We start from the raw sequence: 17,430 nt of genomic DNA, 5'->3' as shown, positions 1-17,430 counted from the left end.
GAAAGCCTACTTAAAGGATAAATTGGGAAACAGACTGAGATTACCAGAAGTAAGCAGCTTTGAATATGTGATTACAGAAACAATGATAATAAAAAGATTTATAATGAACATCAACCTGCAAGAGAAGGAAAATGATGAAATAAGCTATAAACCCAAACAAAAGTGGGAAAAGGATTTAAACATAAAGATAAAAAATGAAGCATGGGAAAAGTTATGTTCTGGACCTATGAAGAATATAATAAACACAAGGTTATGCATGATACAGTATAATTGGTTACACAGGTTATATATCATGCCCCAAAAGTTAAAAAAAATGGGATCCAGCATTATCAGATGGATATTTTTGCTGTAAGAAGGAAATGGGAACAACAGTACATGCAATTTGAGCATATGAGAAAGCGAAAAAGTTTTGGGAAGATCTAAATCAGGTATTAAATAAAATCACAAAAAGCAACATACCAAAAAATCCAGAGATCTTTCTTCTAAGTAACATAAGAAATAAGGAATTAGGCCTCAAACTGGATGAAGCGCAAAAAATATTTTTTATGATAGCCTTAGCTGTAGCAAAAAAATGTATAATGTCAACTTGGAAATCAGAAGAGAGCCTGAGAATACAGCAATGGTACATGGAAATGAATAAATGTATTCCATTGGAAAAAATAACATACAATTTAAAAAAATAAAGTCACATTTTTTGAACAAATTTGGGAATCATACTTGGAACATACTTGCCTCGGACCTCCACCCCCCAAAAATGATAAAATGGTAAGAAGACAAAATGACTTGATCCAGTGTGTAAAAGTAGATTACACAATTTTCTTGTTCATTTTCATTGTGTGATGACATCGTTTAATGGTTTTATTGTATTGTATATGTTGAACGTTTAATGGGTTTGGAGGGGGGTGGGAAGGGGGGAGGGAAGGGAGGGGGGAAAAAGGGGAGAAAATGCCATTGTGTATATTTAAGAGGGAAATGTTTGTATGTATTTTGATTGATATGGTTCACAATGTGAAATTTTTTTTTAAATTGTTTTACAATGTTTAGGTGATTAGACTTGACCCTAACTATGAATGGAACATACTGTGACAAACTGATATTTTAAGAATTTAACTCAGAAATTCAACATGATAACAGGGCCTTCTGGCCCACAAGCCCTCACCACACAAGAACAACCCATGCAACCAATTAACCTACTAACCTGCACATCTTTGGAACATGAAAGAAAGCAGGAGAGACTGGAGGAAATCCACATAGTCACAGGGAGAACATACCAGATTCGAACACTGGCACAACTGTGCTCTAATTACAAATATTCTAAAATTAGTTTGAATCAATGTCAGAGGTAATTAGAATCATTAGTTCTCTTTTCAAGTTTAAAATACTTTCTGACATTAAACAAACAGAATTTATAACTGGTAGTTTTTCATCTTCCTTTCACATCACAAAAAAAGTGAACAGAAGTTTTGTCTCGTCTCAAATGTGGAAATCAACAGAAAGGTATGAACAGAAAACATATTGAAAAGTGGTGAACCATCATAATGTAAAATGATTAAACACACCAAAAATTGCTATTTTTTAAAAATCCCCACTAACCTTGCATTTGCAACACATTCAAGAGTGACCTCATTTGTGCCAGCCACGATACTGGTGTTTTTTGGAGCAACAATAACCTTTGGTGCCAGAGGGTCAGCTTGACCTGCAATATCTGTAAGAAGAAAGCAAATCTCAACAAAAGACTGAACTCATCAAATTTTTTTCCAAAAGTTGTAGAACATACCCATCAATTGAGGGGGTGGGGTACCATACGGGAGGCTCTTGATGTGTTGGTCAGGTGGAGGTCAGAGGTGACAGGGTGACCTGGGAGCTCGGCCAAAAAGGCAGCCAGCGTCAGCTGTTCGGAGCTGGCGGCCAAGCAGGGGCGAAGGCCGGACATGAGGGGCAGAGCTACAGGAGGAGCGGGGCAGTGGAGCCAAGTACCAGCGGCTGTCGATTATGTATCTTTACTCTATAAAATACATGGTTTGACCTGCTGAGTTTCTCCAGCATTGTGTTTTTACTTCAGCCACAATGTCTGCAGACTTTCATGTTTTAGTCCTTGTTGCAGTGAGACTGAACTTTTGATGGTGGAATAGGTGGAAATCAAATTTGTCCAGGATTTGTCCTGGATGATGCTGAACTTCCCCAGAGTTAATGGAGCTGCCCTTATCCATGGGAAAAGGTAAAGGTAAATGTTCCATTATTGTCATGTAATACTACATTTAAAATGCAACATACACAAAATTCTTTAACTTTTGTCTACTGTAAGGCAGACAGTCACCACTTTGCCAAGCGCTCTTCACAGAAACCTACAGCACCTTGTGTTCTTAGTCAGTCTCCCCTCCAAGTACTGACCAGACCTGTGCTTGCTTAGCTTCCAAGATCAGACAATCTCAGGCATATTAAAGCTATTAGGTGCTGTGTGAGGAGTATTCCATCGTCTCCTAGCATGTACCAAGATGTTTCAATGGCTATAGGGAATCAGGGAGTAATCAATGCATCCAACCAGACCTCCATTCTAGACTCACTGCACATCATTCACTAGACTAGTCATCCTGCTTTGAGTTAACTATAAACCATCTCTTCTCTATTTATGCTGCCGATTTAAACAAATTCACCATTTTGATCAGGTAATCATGTGCGATGGTGTGAAATAGTACTCCAATTCACTATCCTGCACTTACTGCCAGTGGATTACAACCCCCTTGTCCTTAAATATCCTACACATGCTTCCTGCTAAAAATAGATAAACATTACTAAGGATTCAAAAAGTAGTTCACAAAATACAGTGTTTCAGGCTTTTGTTGTCAGAATTGCAACAGCTGTAAAAGGCACCCAAGTAGGTCATTTTGTGTCAGTTATAACATAAGCTCAAAATTGTGACCTGTACTAACTATGAACAGCAGTAGAGGATATTGTGGATGGTGAGACAAGAGAATTTTTTTTAATAGAGCAACAATCTGAAACTTCATCTTTTGCAATCATTTTACAAGATTTTGTCTTCAGATATGAAGGACATGAGCGTTTTTCCACCATACATTTGGCCAAAACATATGATGTTAATGTCAATTCAGAATTAGATTTTCTATTGAATTCTGGATCACCATTTTCAGTGCAAAATGTTCCTAGTAGCAATGGACTTCTTCAGAGAGGCTGGTTTCCACCTGAGAAGTGCCACATAAGACAGTGTTCTTTGTTCACTGGATGCTGGCTACACTCCTAGGAAGGCTTTGACCATTTTTGAAACCCTGCTTCAGTCTCACACAAAAACTGAATATGTGTGACAAACATCCCAGGACACAAGAAAATACCAGAGAGCCTTTGGCATAGAAACAAGTCTGTCATATCATTGAATCCTCTCAATCAAACAAACACCTATCTGCATCATCTTAGCCAAACCATTTTGTTCTCCCCACATTCCATTCAACTCCTGCCAGATTCTACCACTTACTGATAGACTCAGGATTACTTACAGAGTGGCCAGTTAACAAACCAGCCCGATCAAGATGTGAGAGAAACCTATGTGGTCACTGGGAGTGTGACAGATTATGTAATATTTAATATTATGTTTTTGGAAGATAGATTGTGGGGATTTTAGTTAGGTCACAGATACAAATACTTCAAAACAGATCTCATTTAAAATGCAAGAGCTTGGCTCAGAATCCAGGCTCCGAGTGCCTTTGCACAAACTTTGAAGAATGCCTATGGAGACTTCACAAGTAGGTGTTAATTGGACCTGCTGTGGAGTAATGGATAACTGTTTTGGAAAGCAACAGATGAACAAACTCAGAAGATTCAGTCTGGTTCTGCAGTCTGACTGCAGTCTGCTGTTCTAAGAGGGTCATGTGGCTTTTCTCTGAGAGAGAGAGAGAGAGAGAGAGAGAGAGAGAGAGAGAGAGAGAGAGAGAGAATTCAGTTCTACAGTTCAGCAGCAGCAGCTGGGACTGGAACAGGACAAGCTGACAAGCTTGTGGAAAAACCCCATTTTAAAGATGGGTTGTGAGTTCTTAGTTCAGCCTGGTCAAAGCCCTTGTGGTCCATACAAGTGGAGATGGTTGGCTGTATAATGTTTCAATTGAAATAAGGGAAACAAAAAGGAACTCTGTGGTGACCTGAAAGAAAGAGGTTACCATCTGGAAAACCCTGATGGGGCAAGTTTCTTCGGCAAGACACTGCAGTAGCTGATCAGAAGGAATCAATTGTGGGTCTCCAACGAGCGATAAATCTTTCTCTGAAAACCAACGAGAACCTTCCTGAGCATTAACCATACGCCTTTCAAGCACCAAAGCCTAGTGAAATACATAAATGTTAAATTCTGTGCACAATATAAGGATTGCCTGATACTGGTGAATGTGGAGGAGTGAGAAGTGAGATTGGACTGTGAACCAAAGAACTTTTCTGAACATTACATACATGTGTACTTAGAATTAAAAGGGGGTTATGTTAGGTTAAGTTAATAGTAATAAGTTAAAGTTTGATCCTGTTTTCATGTTTGAAGATATAATTAACCATTTGTCTTGGTGAATGTCTATGGCTGCTGGGTTTTGGGGTCCTCTGGGCCCATAACAACAGACAGCAGTGAAGAACAGGATTGAACCTGGAACTCCATGGCAACAGCTGCACTAGTTGCACCAAATGCAAAAAAAACTGAACAGTTTAATAGTCAACATTTTTAAATAAACTGCAATGTTAAATAAGCACTCAACCATTAAAAGAATTAACTGCATTTAACTTGACTCACTTAAGCAAAATAAAGATGACGTTCCATGGAGAGTTCAGCCCATTGAATTCAGTGGAATAGCTGTTGAAATGTCACATCATACTAGTGTAGATTTAGTTAACACAATTCCTTGCCTAAGGCAAGGCGGTTGACAGAAGTGAGTACTGCCCTGTTGGACCAACAGAAGTTCTCCAGTATAATGCAAGTATCCTGGGGCTGGAACTGCAATGGAGAAGAATGGAACATTCAGATCGCAGCATGTTACTGATCTGAGCGAATCTGCTGACATTTAAGATCTGGGAAATTAGTTAATGCAATGTGGTCAGTCAGATTTCAAAGCTCAAAAACTTTCTTCAAGTCCTAAAACGTGTGTGTCCATGTAAAACAATACAAGGCTGCTTTCTTTTTAATTTTAAATACTCCAAAAAGACAAAAAGAAAACAATCATAATTTTAAATGATTAGCTGAACTAATTTTTTTTTAAAGCAGCCCTTCCTGTCCATGAGCCCATGCTCCCCAATTAATCTATAACCCCTTAACGTTTTGAAGGTTGGGAGGAAACTGGAGTACCCAGAGGAAACCCATGTAGTCACGGGAGAACATACAAAGCTGTTACAGACAGCACCAGATTAGAACCCGAGTTTCTGGCATTGTAACAGTGTTGCACTAACCGCTACACTAACCATGCTACCCAAACTAGTTCACTCTAGTTTGCCCTATCATTGAGATTCCCCTTCCCCCAGCCTCCCGACAGCTTAACATGCTTCCTTCGCCTCCCTCCCAGTTTTGACAAAGGAGTTCAATTTTAAATTGATCATTTATATATATATATATATATATATATAGCATAGTTACAAGCCCTTTGGCACACAGGGTTGTGCCAAAATAACCACCTATTCTACCAAACCACCTAGGATTTCCCTACTGTATAATCCTCCATTTTCTTCTTTCCATGTTCCTACCTCACAGACTCTCAAAAGATCCTATTGTACCTTCCTCTACCACTGTTGCCAGCAGTGCATTCCATGCACCCACCACTCTCTGTGTGAAGAACTTACCTCTTACATCCTCTCTGCATTTACTCCAAAGCTCATTAAAACTATGCCCTCTGGTGTTATCCATTTTAGCCCTAGAAAAGAGCTTCTTGCCATCCACACAATCCTGTCGCTTAAAGGAGAAAAGACCAAGTTCACTCAACCTATCCTAATAAGGCATGCTCTCCAATCCAGGAAACACCTTTGTAAATCTCCTCTGCACCCTCTCTAAAGTATCCACATCCTTCCTGTGGTGAGGTGTCCAGAACTGAACACAATATTCCAACTGGGGTCTAATCATGGACTTTTATACTGTAACATTACCTCTTGATGAAAGCCAGCACACCATACACCTTCTCAATCACACGATCAACCTGTACAGCAGCTTTGAGTGTCCTATGAACACGGGCTCCAAGATCTCTCAGTAACTGCCTTGCTCAGAGTCCTTCCATTGTTTTCTGCCTTCAAATTTGATCATCTGACACGAACCACTCTGCACTAAACTCCATCTGCCAGTTCTCAACTCAGCATCTCATCATTATTCCTTTGCAATTTTCAACAACCCTCCAGACTATCCACGCCACCACTCACTTCCGAGTCACCTGCAAATGAACCAACTTCCACCTCCTCATCCAGATATAAAAGTCACAAAGAGGAGGGGGGGGGGTCCCAGAACAGATCCCTGAGGAACACCACTGGTCAGTGACCTCCATGAAGAATATCAATTTTCTACCACCACCCTTCTGTGGGCAAGTTAATTCTACTTTACAGAATATCCACAAAAGTAGGCTTCCTTGAATTCCAGGCCTCCTTACTTTCTAAATGGGCTTTCCATGGGTTATCTTTATCAAATGTCTTACTGAAATCCGTATCCACTACAACCTCCACTCTATCTTCATCAATATGCTTTGTTACATCCTCAAAGAATTCAATGAAGCCCGTGAGATATAACCTTCCTCTGACGAAGCCGTGCTGACCATCCCTAATCAGATTATACCTCTTTAGATGCTTGTAAATCCTGTCTCTCAGGCTTGCCCACCACTCAAGAAAGACTCACTACTATATAATTTCCCAAAGATCATCTTGAATGGCTCGTCAATCTCCTCCCTCGCTCCCCATAGCAGCCTTGGGTAAATCTCGTCCTGGCAACTTATCTAACTTTATGGTTTTCAAAATTTCTCACACATCCTCTTTCTTAATGTCAACATGCTCTAGTCTGATGCAAGTCATCCACTTAATTGCCAAGGTCCTTTTTTCTGATGAAGAATGAAGCAAAATACTCAAGGACCTTTGTTACCTTTTCTGTCTCCATATTCCACCTCATGACAGAAAATATGGTCATCCACATTTGAGTATTTCGATGGCTTTGTTTTTTTTATTTCCAGAAGCTGAATATTATGGATGTATAGATGTTCAGCAATCAGATACATGATTGCAGGAGTTTCCTGGGTTTGGTAGAAAGTCTGAAAGTGTGTTGACCAGCTGCATCACGTTCTAGTATGGGAACACTAATACCCCTAATTGAAAAACCCTGCAAAAGGTAGCAAACACAGCCCAGGACATCACAGGCAAACCACCCCCCCCCCCCCCAATCAAGAACATCTGCAGGGAACGCTGCCGTTGGAGATCAGCAACAATCATCAAGGATCCACCCCACACTCTCTGTTCTTGCTGCTGCCATGAGGAAAGAGACATACTGTAGGTGCCACAAGACTCAGACCACCAGGTTCAGGAGCAATGGCGATTCCTCCACCATCAGACTCCTCAATGACAAACTCAATCAGAATAACTAATATTGGTCTAATTTCTCTCTCTTTATTCCTTGGCACCCCTTCAACTTAATTTCTCACACACATGTCCATCAGCTTCCATTTTGGCCATTGTTAGGCCAGCCAGCAGCAAATTTATTTTCTTTGCTTTTGCAGAACATTCCCAAACTGGGCAATCCAGAGATAGCATATGGTAAACATGTTTACATTTGCCAGCAAACTCTATCATCCTGTTTTGGATGCTGACATTACTATTGTACATTTCCCAATTGTGGCTCTTGCAAGGGAATATTGCTGTCTAGGGTTACCGTCTGAGTGAGTGAATGAGTGAGATGGACACCGTTCCATCTGATATTCATTTGTATCATGATCGAGGAACCAAAAGGAGCTGATTGGTTTGGATTTTGTTCCATTCAATTCCATTACTGGCATAGCTGTGTACCAGGAGAAAACAGCCGCTGTTGAGTATTGCAATAGGGTCAAAGTCCCTCTTACAGTGTTATATCTGGTCAACTCCAGAGACCAAAAAAAATTTTTTTCCATCGCTTGATGTGTTTGGCAAAGGAAACCATTTGTTCATATGAATTCTCTTATTTCACAAAATGCTCCAAGGTTTTTTTTTGCTTAACTACAAATAATATTAGATATCACAAAAGGATTCCTTTAAATATAGCTGCAGGTACTTTGTGTTTCATTACTATTCCTGAAGCAACTGTCCACGTCCTCTTCACCTCTGCATTTAGTCTCAATTGTGCAAATCACACTTTTCTGAATTAGGTTGGATGACGATGTTCATGTATTCAATGTGGACACAATGATAGGGAAATAAGTTTTTTTTAATATCCCCACATGCTATTGCATGAAGCACCATAGCCTGGAGAAGAAAAGGGAACACTGCATTGCTGCACAATTTATAAAAATGGACTGTATTTTCCAAGTTATTAGCCATCGTTATGGCAACTGCATTTCCACATAAAAACAAAGGAGGAAAATCCCAACACCCAACCCCAACCAACCAATTTTCCCCTGCAACCGTGTCTGCCTGTCCCGCATCGGACTTGTCAGCCACCAGCGAGCGTGCAGCTGACGTGGACTTTTACCCCCTCCATAAATCTTCGTCCGCGAAGCCAAGCCAAAGAAGAAAGAAAAATTACACCCATGAATGCAAATGGATGAAAATTTATTAGAGTTTTTATTCATTGAAGCGGTTCATGTATTTTGTGATACAGTTCATGACTTTTCATCATAGAAAATTTCCAGTCATAAATGGCATTAAACATCTGTCCAAACTATTTGCAGTTCAAGCCTGTCAACATCAGTCTTCATAAAAGGATAGAGATTTACCCATGTTATACTGCAAAACAAAACCTTGCAGTACTACAGGTTTTCCATCAAAGTATGTATCATGGCTAATGTGGTTTATGGTGTGAAAAAAAAATAAAAAATAAAATGATGGATATACTACATCATAAAATCAATAGCATCTTTTTAGATTTACACCATAAAAACAATAATACCCTTTATGCTACGTCATATTTCATTTTTTCATCTTCACAAGATAACAGAGAAAATTTACAGCTGTATATACTTTAAGAATTGTAATGGACTCCTCTCAGCAAAATTTCAGGCAGAAGTCAAATCCTGGAGTGAGATAAACAACTTGAGACAAAAAAAAATCCAGAAGGACTCAGCGGATCAGATGGAAGAGAAATAGTGTCCATTGTTTGGGTCAAGGATTCAACGCAAGAACTTGAAAAGCTTATTATGTTGCAGAAGGGGAGGAGTGGAGACAGCAGTGGGAACCTCTGTGATGCAGTGCATTTAAAAACTGGTTGGACACGGAAAAGGAATTAAGAGATAAATTTAAAAAGAGAGCAGTACCCACATTTATAGAGAGGAAAATTCAAGTGGTCCCTGAGGTCTCGGGACTGAATTTGTGAGATTGATGATGGCAACCAGTGGTCCCGAAGGGCCTCAGATGTAAACAGCTTCCTAATTCACTGGAGGTTCAGCAGAAGGAGCTTGGGTTCACCACTGGAATGAGCAGGAGGCCATGTGGCTGCAGAAGTTGCAGAAGTGCAGGAGGTGAATTCACAACACTCAGAATCTCAGAAAGGATTCTCTTTTGCTTCTCTTTTCCTTAATAGTGGTGGCACTGGGCTAGTGGGGCCTCTTTGTGTGCCTTTAGGCAAACAAGTTAAAAATGGTGTAAATGACATTGCAATAAAGGAATCATGAATTTTGAAAGTTCACGTGGTTTTTTACATCGATGAAAAATTAGTTATGCCTGCACATGACTGAGAGGTTTACACCAGAGTTTCTTGAAGGCACAACTCGGGGGCCCATCAAATGGTGGTTTCTAGAATTGACCTGTCTGATATTTCATTCTTTTAAGACAGAACCATTAAACCATTCTCTGCCTTACCCCTCAGATGAGTTCATTATCAAAGTAAGATGCCACTTGTTACCCAAGTCAAGTTCCAGTGATTTTCAGTTTGATGACTCATTGATAAATTGCCTGCATTCTGACTGATAACACAGAGATCTTACTGGTTGCTACTTGCTGCGTTCTATGCCGCCTGCTTTACTTTGTTATACACCTATGATTGTGTGGCTCGGTACAATCACCCATTATCTATAAGTTCGTTGATGATACCCCGGTAGTGGGTTCTATAAAAAGAGGTGATGAATCAGCACACAGGAAGAAGATTGAAAACTTGGCGGAATGGTGCACCAACAGAAACCTCACACTCAATGTCAGCAAAACCAAGAAGCTGATTGTTGACTTCAGGAAAGGAAGACCAGAGGTGTATGATCCGGTGATCATTGAGGGATCAGAGCTGCAGAGGGTGAACAAATTTAAGTTCTTGGGAGTCACTATCTCAGAGAATCTTTCCTGGATCCAACACACAAATGGCATCATGAAAAAAGCACGTCAGCAACTTTATTCCTCAGAAATTTGCGGATGCTTGACATGACACAGAAACACTGAGAAATTTCTACAGATAAGTATTAGAAAGAGTGCTAACTGGCTGCATCACGGACTGGTGTGGGGACATCAATACCCGAGTGTAAAGCCCTGCAAAAAGTAGTGGACACAGCCAAGGACATCATGGCTAAAACCCTCCCCAACATCAAGAACATCTACCGGGAACACTGCTGTTGAAGAACAGCAGCAAACATCTATGATCCACATCACCCAGCACACACTCTGTTCTCGCTGCTACCAAGACTTGCACCACCAGGTTCAGGAACAGCTGCTGTCCCTCCTCCATCAGACTCCTCAACAACAAGCTCAATCAGGGACTCATTTAAGGACTCTTACTTTTGCAATTTATTGATGTTTTTCTCCCTGTATTGCAGAGTTTGTTTACATTTATTTATTTGTTTACGTGTACATTGAGTCAGTTTTATTTTGCACTGTCCATAAGTGGTCATTCTGCCATGTCCGCAAGAAAAAGAATCTCAGGGTTATATGTGATTTTATGTATGTACTCTGACAATAAATCTGAAATCTTCATATAAAATACACTCAAAATCTTTGAAATTGAAGGCAATATTTTGATTTATTAGTCAGGGAGCAACATCATAAAGGGTGCCTCTATTTCATAAGTGAACCTGCTGATAAAGCAAACTGAAAGGTTTTAGAATGGGCACTTTATTGAAAAATGTTCCTATATTTTAAGATAGAGTACGATATTGGGTCAAAGGATAAGCATAAGAGAATACTTTAGTGAAATGCATTGACGTTCCTCACACTAGTCCCTGAGGACTTTTTTTGACAGTATGTTCTTGTAATTGTTCTTCCGTGTGCAGCCAAAGTCTGCAGAACTGGATTACCCAATCTTGCACAACTGCAGAGGGACTGACAGGTAACATTGCCTTGGATTTGATGAGAGGGTATTGCATAAAAATTAAAGCCAGTTCCATCAATGGTGAAATTGGAAGTCTAAACTGTCTTCTGCAAATGGAATTTAAGGTAAGAAATAGTTTCAAATCTGAGATATATAAAAGATTTTTGTTTCTCGTAGATATTGGGACTATGGGGCTGAGGCCAAGAATGGTTCAATAACAAACAGGCAAGGATCCTGTTGGATGGTGAATAAGCTCAGGGGCCTAATTGGAAAACCCTTGGTCATACATTACCATTTCAATATGTACTGCCTTGATAGAAAAGATGGCAAATGTTCCAAATTTTCATTAAAAGAAACTTCAAGCAATTTAATAATGCCACTATTTATTATCCTTTATTATTGCTTCAGAGATTCCTCCGGCTGCTTGAAATCAGTTTATGCCATAAACGTTGAATGCAGTAACAAATTCAAAGAGATGGCTAGCACTGCAGGTCCTTAATGGTTTTTATTAGTTCATTTACAAGATACTCTTGGAAAGGGGAGCATTTATTTCACAGTTCGAATTGTCCTTGAGAAGGAGATGGCAAATCCCAGTGCTTCTGGTGAAACAGGGGAATTCCACGTTTTAGACACAACAAAGACTGGTTAAGTATTTACAAATCAGAATGGTTTGCATTTTGGCACATAACCTGAATGTTGCCTTTCACCTTTCTGGTGAAGTGCTATCTTCTTTGAAGCCTTCTTAAAGAATATATATTTTATGAGGAGCTCACTCTGGGTGACGAGAGTGGATTTTGCAGTTCTTACAGTATCAGAAGCACGTCCCGATTGAAAAGGAATGGTGCTAGAAACCTTAGCACGTCCTCACCCAGCTGCAGAAATCTCTGGTGAAATAGTTCATGCTCTTCAGGATTAGGCCCTTATTCTGCTTTGCTGCCAAAGTTGGCAAGAGTTGCAACTCATTTTAACATGCACTGAATGGTTTATAAGAATTAGCTAACTAACAAGTGGACTATTTCTGCCTTTCATGTACATGAGATCACTCAAGCTTTTGTGCATAGATACCAAAATGTGAAAACGCTCAATGGCTTATAACCCATGAGTGACAAAAGGTTTCATTACCACAATTGGGATATATTTTTTAAAAAGTGAAATTTCCAGGTTACATTTATATTAGACAATAAGTTTGAGTAAAAGCTTGCATTAGGACAGATAATGGAATTGATATCAACTGTTTCACACTACCCCAAAATAGAGTGTTTGGGGCTTGGACGCTTCACCAAGCAAAGGTAACTATAGAAATAGCATTTGAAAACAGAAAACAAAACTTTTTTAAAAATAAAACCTTCATTGCTCTTTCAATCTTACCACATGACATGTCACTATTCAATGTCAATCCACTGATCAGGCAGCATGAGAAGATGCAACACTTAACGTTTCTTTGCTTTTAAAATTTTTATTTTTGAGTTTAACATATAAACTTACATACAAAATTTTAAGGAAAGCACATAACAAGTCATCTCATATACAGACAAGTACCAAAAGAAAACGATGAAGCCACATAAGACAGTTAGCACTGCGTTTTTCATGAGAAGGGTTTGCTTTAAACATGACTGCGGCAGTCACTGAAGGAATTTCCCTTTTTATTTTACATGAAATGAGGCAATATAATCAATAAAAAATGATACCACTTTTAATTTATTGCTTTCTAAAACGATAAATCCAGCCACAGAACCCTTTGATCACGCCACAAAATAATGTCAGGGTATTCTGAAATGTGCTATTGTGAGCAAGATGTCTTTGGACTCTCAAGATTGCTCATCAAATCTTTGAATCATTTACAAAGGTTCATTTTGCAAAAATTTTATCGATCTTAACAAACCAAGACATTATGCTATGGCCACCACATTAATCTATTTAAAACAGCTTTAAGGCACTGCTTTGTGGTGTTTTTTTATGGCCTAACTGTATTTGAACTATGACAATTACACTGGATCTTCCCGCGTCACCTCTTAAATTTGTAATTTTGATGTCATTCAGAGCAAAACACAGGATACAGTGTCCAAGGTTTCTAAAACACTCAGATTAGGAGTGCTTTCACTTGGATAACAGCGTTCACAATGCTTTACATTTGAAAATATTTTGTGCAAGACTGCCATGGGTACAATCACTAAATTACACACAGCTATTTCCAATAAGAAAAGTAATGAGATGAAGATATTCACAAAATATCTCCCTTTGCAATGTTGTGAGGATAAATATTAGCCAGGAGAGTGGGAAAGGATCCTCATTCTCTTTTGAAATATGTGGGGATTTGTTCCGGCATGGACTAGTAGGGCCGAACTGGCCTGTTCTGTGCTGTAAGTGGTTATATGATTATGGACCGGCAAGACCCTGGCTTAACTTTTCATCTCAAAACCTGTATTTCCATTTGAGCACTGTGCAGATGTGACTTCAAGACTTTTTGAGCTCGAGTCTTTGGAGTGTGACATGGGCCAGCTCATAACCTTCTGATCCAAGAGCTAAGATTATTACTGCTAAGCTAAAGAAAACCACATTTCTCTGTGGTGAATGCAACTTGATTCTTCAGTTAAAAAAGGGAGCACTTGCAGATCAAGTTCTCAATGGCTTTATCCGGCATGAAAAGAGCTACCTGATTGAATATAAATTTGTGATCAATTCTCTTTCACAGGGCAACATGTTGGATTGAGTAAGGGGATTTTGTGTCAAAGACGTCAACGGGGTTAAAAAAAAAAGATGCTTCAGCAAACTCATTGAAAAAGCTTGTCTGGGGTTTGAACATCTCTGTATGGATCTTCATGATGGGCAATTGTTTCTAAACCTGTCAACTTCTCCCGTTTTGCTTTGCATATCCTAACCAAGGTTCTGAAGCCAGGTGCCTTGTACTATTTCGATAACAGCTTGGTGGATGGTGCTCAAAAACAGAGACCCCGCCTAGCTCTCCTTCCTTTCAGCTTCGACAAGCTGAGGTCCACAAAAAGTACTCCAAACCAACTGATATCAGCTGCCACACCAGATATATTCCATTATGAGAGGGTTTCCTTATGATGGAGAAGCCTGGGACTAGACTCACTGGAGTTCAGAAGGGTGATGTGAAGGTCTATTAGAAACAAGTAAAATTATGAATGGAATATCTAGATAGAAGTGAGGAGGTGAGATCAGAACTGGCAACAATGCCTCAAGATTCAGGGGGATAGACTTAAGTCAGACATAAGGAGAAACTGCTTCTCTCAGAGTGTAGTGAATATGGAACAGTAAAGGCTGCTTCATTAAGACAGATTGATTTTTGAATAATTAGGGGTTATGGGGAACAGCTAGTTAAGTGGCACTGAGCCCACTGCCAGAACAGCCATGATCTTATTGATTGGTGGGGTAGGCTCGATGGTCCAGTTGGCCAACTCCCACTTCCTATTTCTTCTGTTCTTAAGTTTTATTCCCTGGGCTATGTCAAAGCACACAAAACTGACTGAAGCAAGATGGTACACAGAGCAATTCCACCATGCAAATATAACCAGTGTGAGTTGAATGGATTGCTTAAATTAGGTATTTGATCACCATGGGAATGTAGAGCAGAGGAGATAAAGGGTATTTAATGACATGCCAAATCTCCTCAAACTTCTTTACAAGTAGAAGTGCTTTCTTGATGGTTGATCAATATACTGGCCTCAGGAGAGCTCTTCTGATATGTGGATAACCAGGAACTTGAAGGCACTAACCTTCCTCATCTCCATTCTGCTAATGAAGACAGGTGTGGGGTCACTCAGCTTCCATCTCCTATAATTTACAATCAGCTCCATGGCCTTGCCGACACAGAGCAAGATTATTGTCTGGTCCAGACTACACGACCAGATTATCGATCCCCATCCAATATTCTGACGTCATTTCCCATTTTTTTAGGCTATCCATGGTGGCTTTGTCGGCGGATTTGTTTTGGAGCTGAACTTGGCTATGCAGTTGTGAGGGAACAGAGGGAATTGAGCAGGAGACTATGCACACATCCTTGAAGTATCCCCAGGTTGGTGGTCTGTGAGGAGGAAGGGATGTTGCCAATTTGCAATGATTGGGGTCTGCATATCAGGTCACTGAAGGTCTAGTTGGAAAGTGAGGAGATTCCCAGATCTGTTAGTGTGAATGTCAGTTTTGATGGAATGTTGGCATTAAACACAGAGCTGCACCCAATGAATGGCCTGATGTTGGTGTTCTTTGATCCAGCTGGTCCAATGATCATACCCAGAGGCTGGTGGAGAAGCTGTCCTCGATGGGACTCAACATCCCTCTCTGTAATTGGATCCTGGACTTCCGAACGGAAAGGCCACAATCTGTCTGGGTCGGTAGCAGAATATCGAGCACCTCAAGGGTGTGCGCTCAGCCCTCTATTGTTCATGCCACTGACCCATGACTGCATTCCAGATTCAGCTCCAACAGAGTCATTGAGTTTGCTGACGACACGGAAGTAGTCGGCCTCATCAACAACAACAATGAGTCGCACCACAGAGAAGAGGTGAAAAATCTTGTGAAATGGTGTGAGACTAACAACCTGAGTCTCAACGTGGAAAAGACGAAGGAGAAGATTGTGAACCAGGAACAACCACCCTCCACTACACATCAACAACTCTGTAGTAGAGAGAGTGGAGAGCACCAAGATCCTTGGAATTCACTAACTAGTGACCTATCGTGGACATTCAACATCTCCTCACTTGTCAGGAAGGCATCACAGCAACTGCATTTCCTGAGAAGCAAGACTACCAGCCACTATTATGTCAAGCTTCTATAGGAGCTCTATCGAATGCATCACAGTGTAGTATAGTTTCTGCAGAGAAATAGATCAGAGGTCAATCCAGAGGACCTGAAAAGTGCAGAGAGGATCACTGGAGTCTCCCTCCCCTCCCCTCCCTCCCCCCCCCCCCCCCCATCAACATGATCTACCAGGATTATTGTCTGAACAGGGCGCATAAAATCATTGAGGTCCCCTCCTACCCTGCATATAGCATCTTTCAGCTGCTCCTTTTGGGGAAGAGATACAGGGGTATCAGATCCTGCACCACCAGGCTGAGGAACAGCTTCTTCCCACGGGAAGTAAGAATGTTGAATGACCAAAGGAACTGCTCACACTAACCATCTGAGTCTCGTTTTTACAATATTTATTTATTTTTATAGATAAAAATATTTGTCCTGCATATGTATTATTGTCTGCATGTGGGTTATGTCTGGTTGTATGCCCGCATGTATTGCACCGAGGACCAGAGAACGCGGTTTCATCAGGTTGTATTTGTACAAGCAGATAACAATAAACCGGACCTGACAACAGAGAGTGAGGTGACTATTAAAACAAATTACAGAAGAAGGAAATGTAATTTTTCTTCACTTCTATAGCAGAAATCTATTAAGACAATTTTTGTGCATTTCTTTCAATTTTATTTGATGATATCTAATAGTCTTCAGTTATACTTAACTCCAAAGGGATGGATAATTACACTAAACTTGTTAAAGTTTTCTGGCAACTTGATGACTCTATTATATCAATTAAGCGAGTCACCCATGTAAGTAAGAATTGTGATTAACTGCGATAGCTTCCACATTTTTAACATCATTTTTGTCTTAAGAGTCATTTATTGTTATACTTGCCAGCACCTGTGTCAAACTTAAAATCAAAATAATAAAAGAAACAAAACTTTGTTCTCAACTTTGGAAGCACCTGACAAAAAGATGGCATTTCAAATGAAATGAAAAGGTCAAAGCCAACAGCAAAAGAACAATCTCATTGGAGAGCGAAAATCTCATGGTTGTTCTGACGGCTACAGTCAGGTTTCCTTTCTCCAAAATACCACATCACAAAATACAATGTCAGCTTATCTGCAGCAATGCAAATGCAGGTGAAAAATAATGTTGCAGTTCATGTACCCATGAGGTTTTTAGTAACATGCATGTTATAATTTTAAATATAACTACAGGTATTAGATGTGAGGTAACAAGTTTTCAAGCTCGTCCAGGGATTC

The 17,430-nt window shown here is 40.0% G+C and overlaps 1 protein-coding gene across 3 annotated transcripts in view; it reads right to left on the bottom strand.

Annotated features, from left to right (window-relative positions):
- The window catches only part of sdk1a (sidekick cell adhesion molecule 1a), a 681,074-nt gene that overhangs the window by 283,254 nt on the left and 380,390 nt on the right, over positions 1-17,430 (bottom strand). For 2 of the 3 annotated variants that reach the window (XM_069906184.1, XM_069906185.1), the window contains one exon: positions 1,594-1,705. In XM_069906184.1, the coding sequence (XP_069762285.1) occupies positions 1,594-1,705 (112 nt within the window). Of the gene's footprint in view, positions 1-1,593; positions 1,706-4,777; positions 4,955-17,430 lie in introns of those variants that run through there. The other variant, XM_069906186.1, reaches the window with a different exon arrangement.

This window comes from Narcine bancroftii, chromosome 12, assembly GCF_036971445.1.
Source record: "Narcine bancroftii isolate sNarBan1 chromosome 12, sNarBan1.hap1, whole genome shotgun sequence".
Lineage (NCBI taxonomy): Eukaryota > Metazoa > Chordata > Chondrichthyes > Torpediniformes > Narcinidae > Narcine > Narcine bancroftii.
The sequence above is the reverse complement of the archived record's forward strand: the minus strand, read 5'-3'. Positions and strand labels throughout refer to the sequence as shown.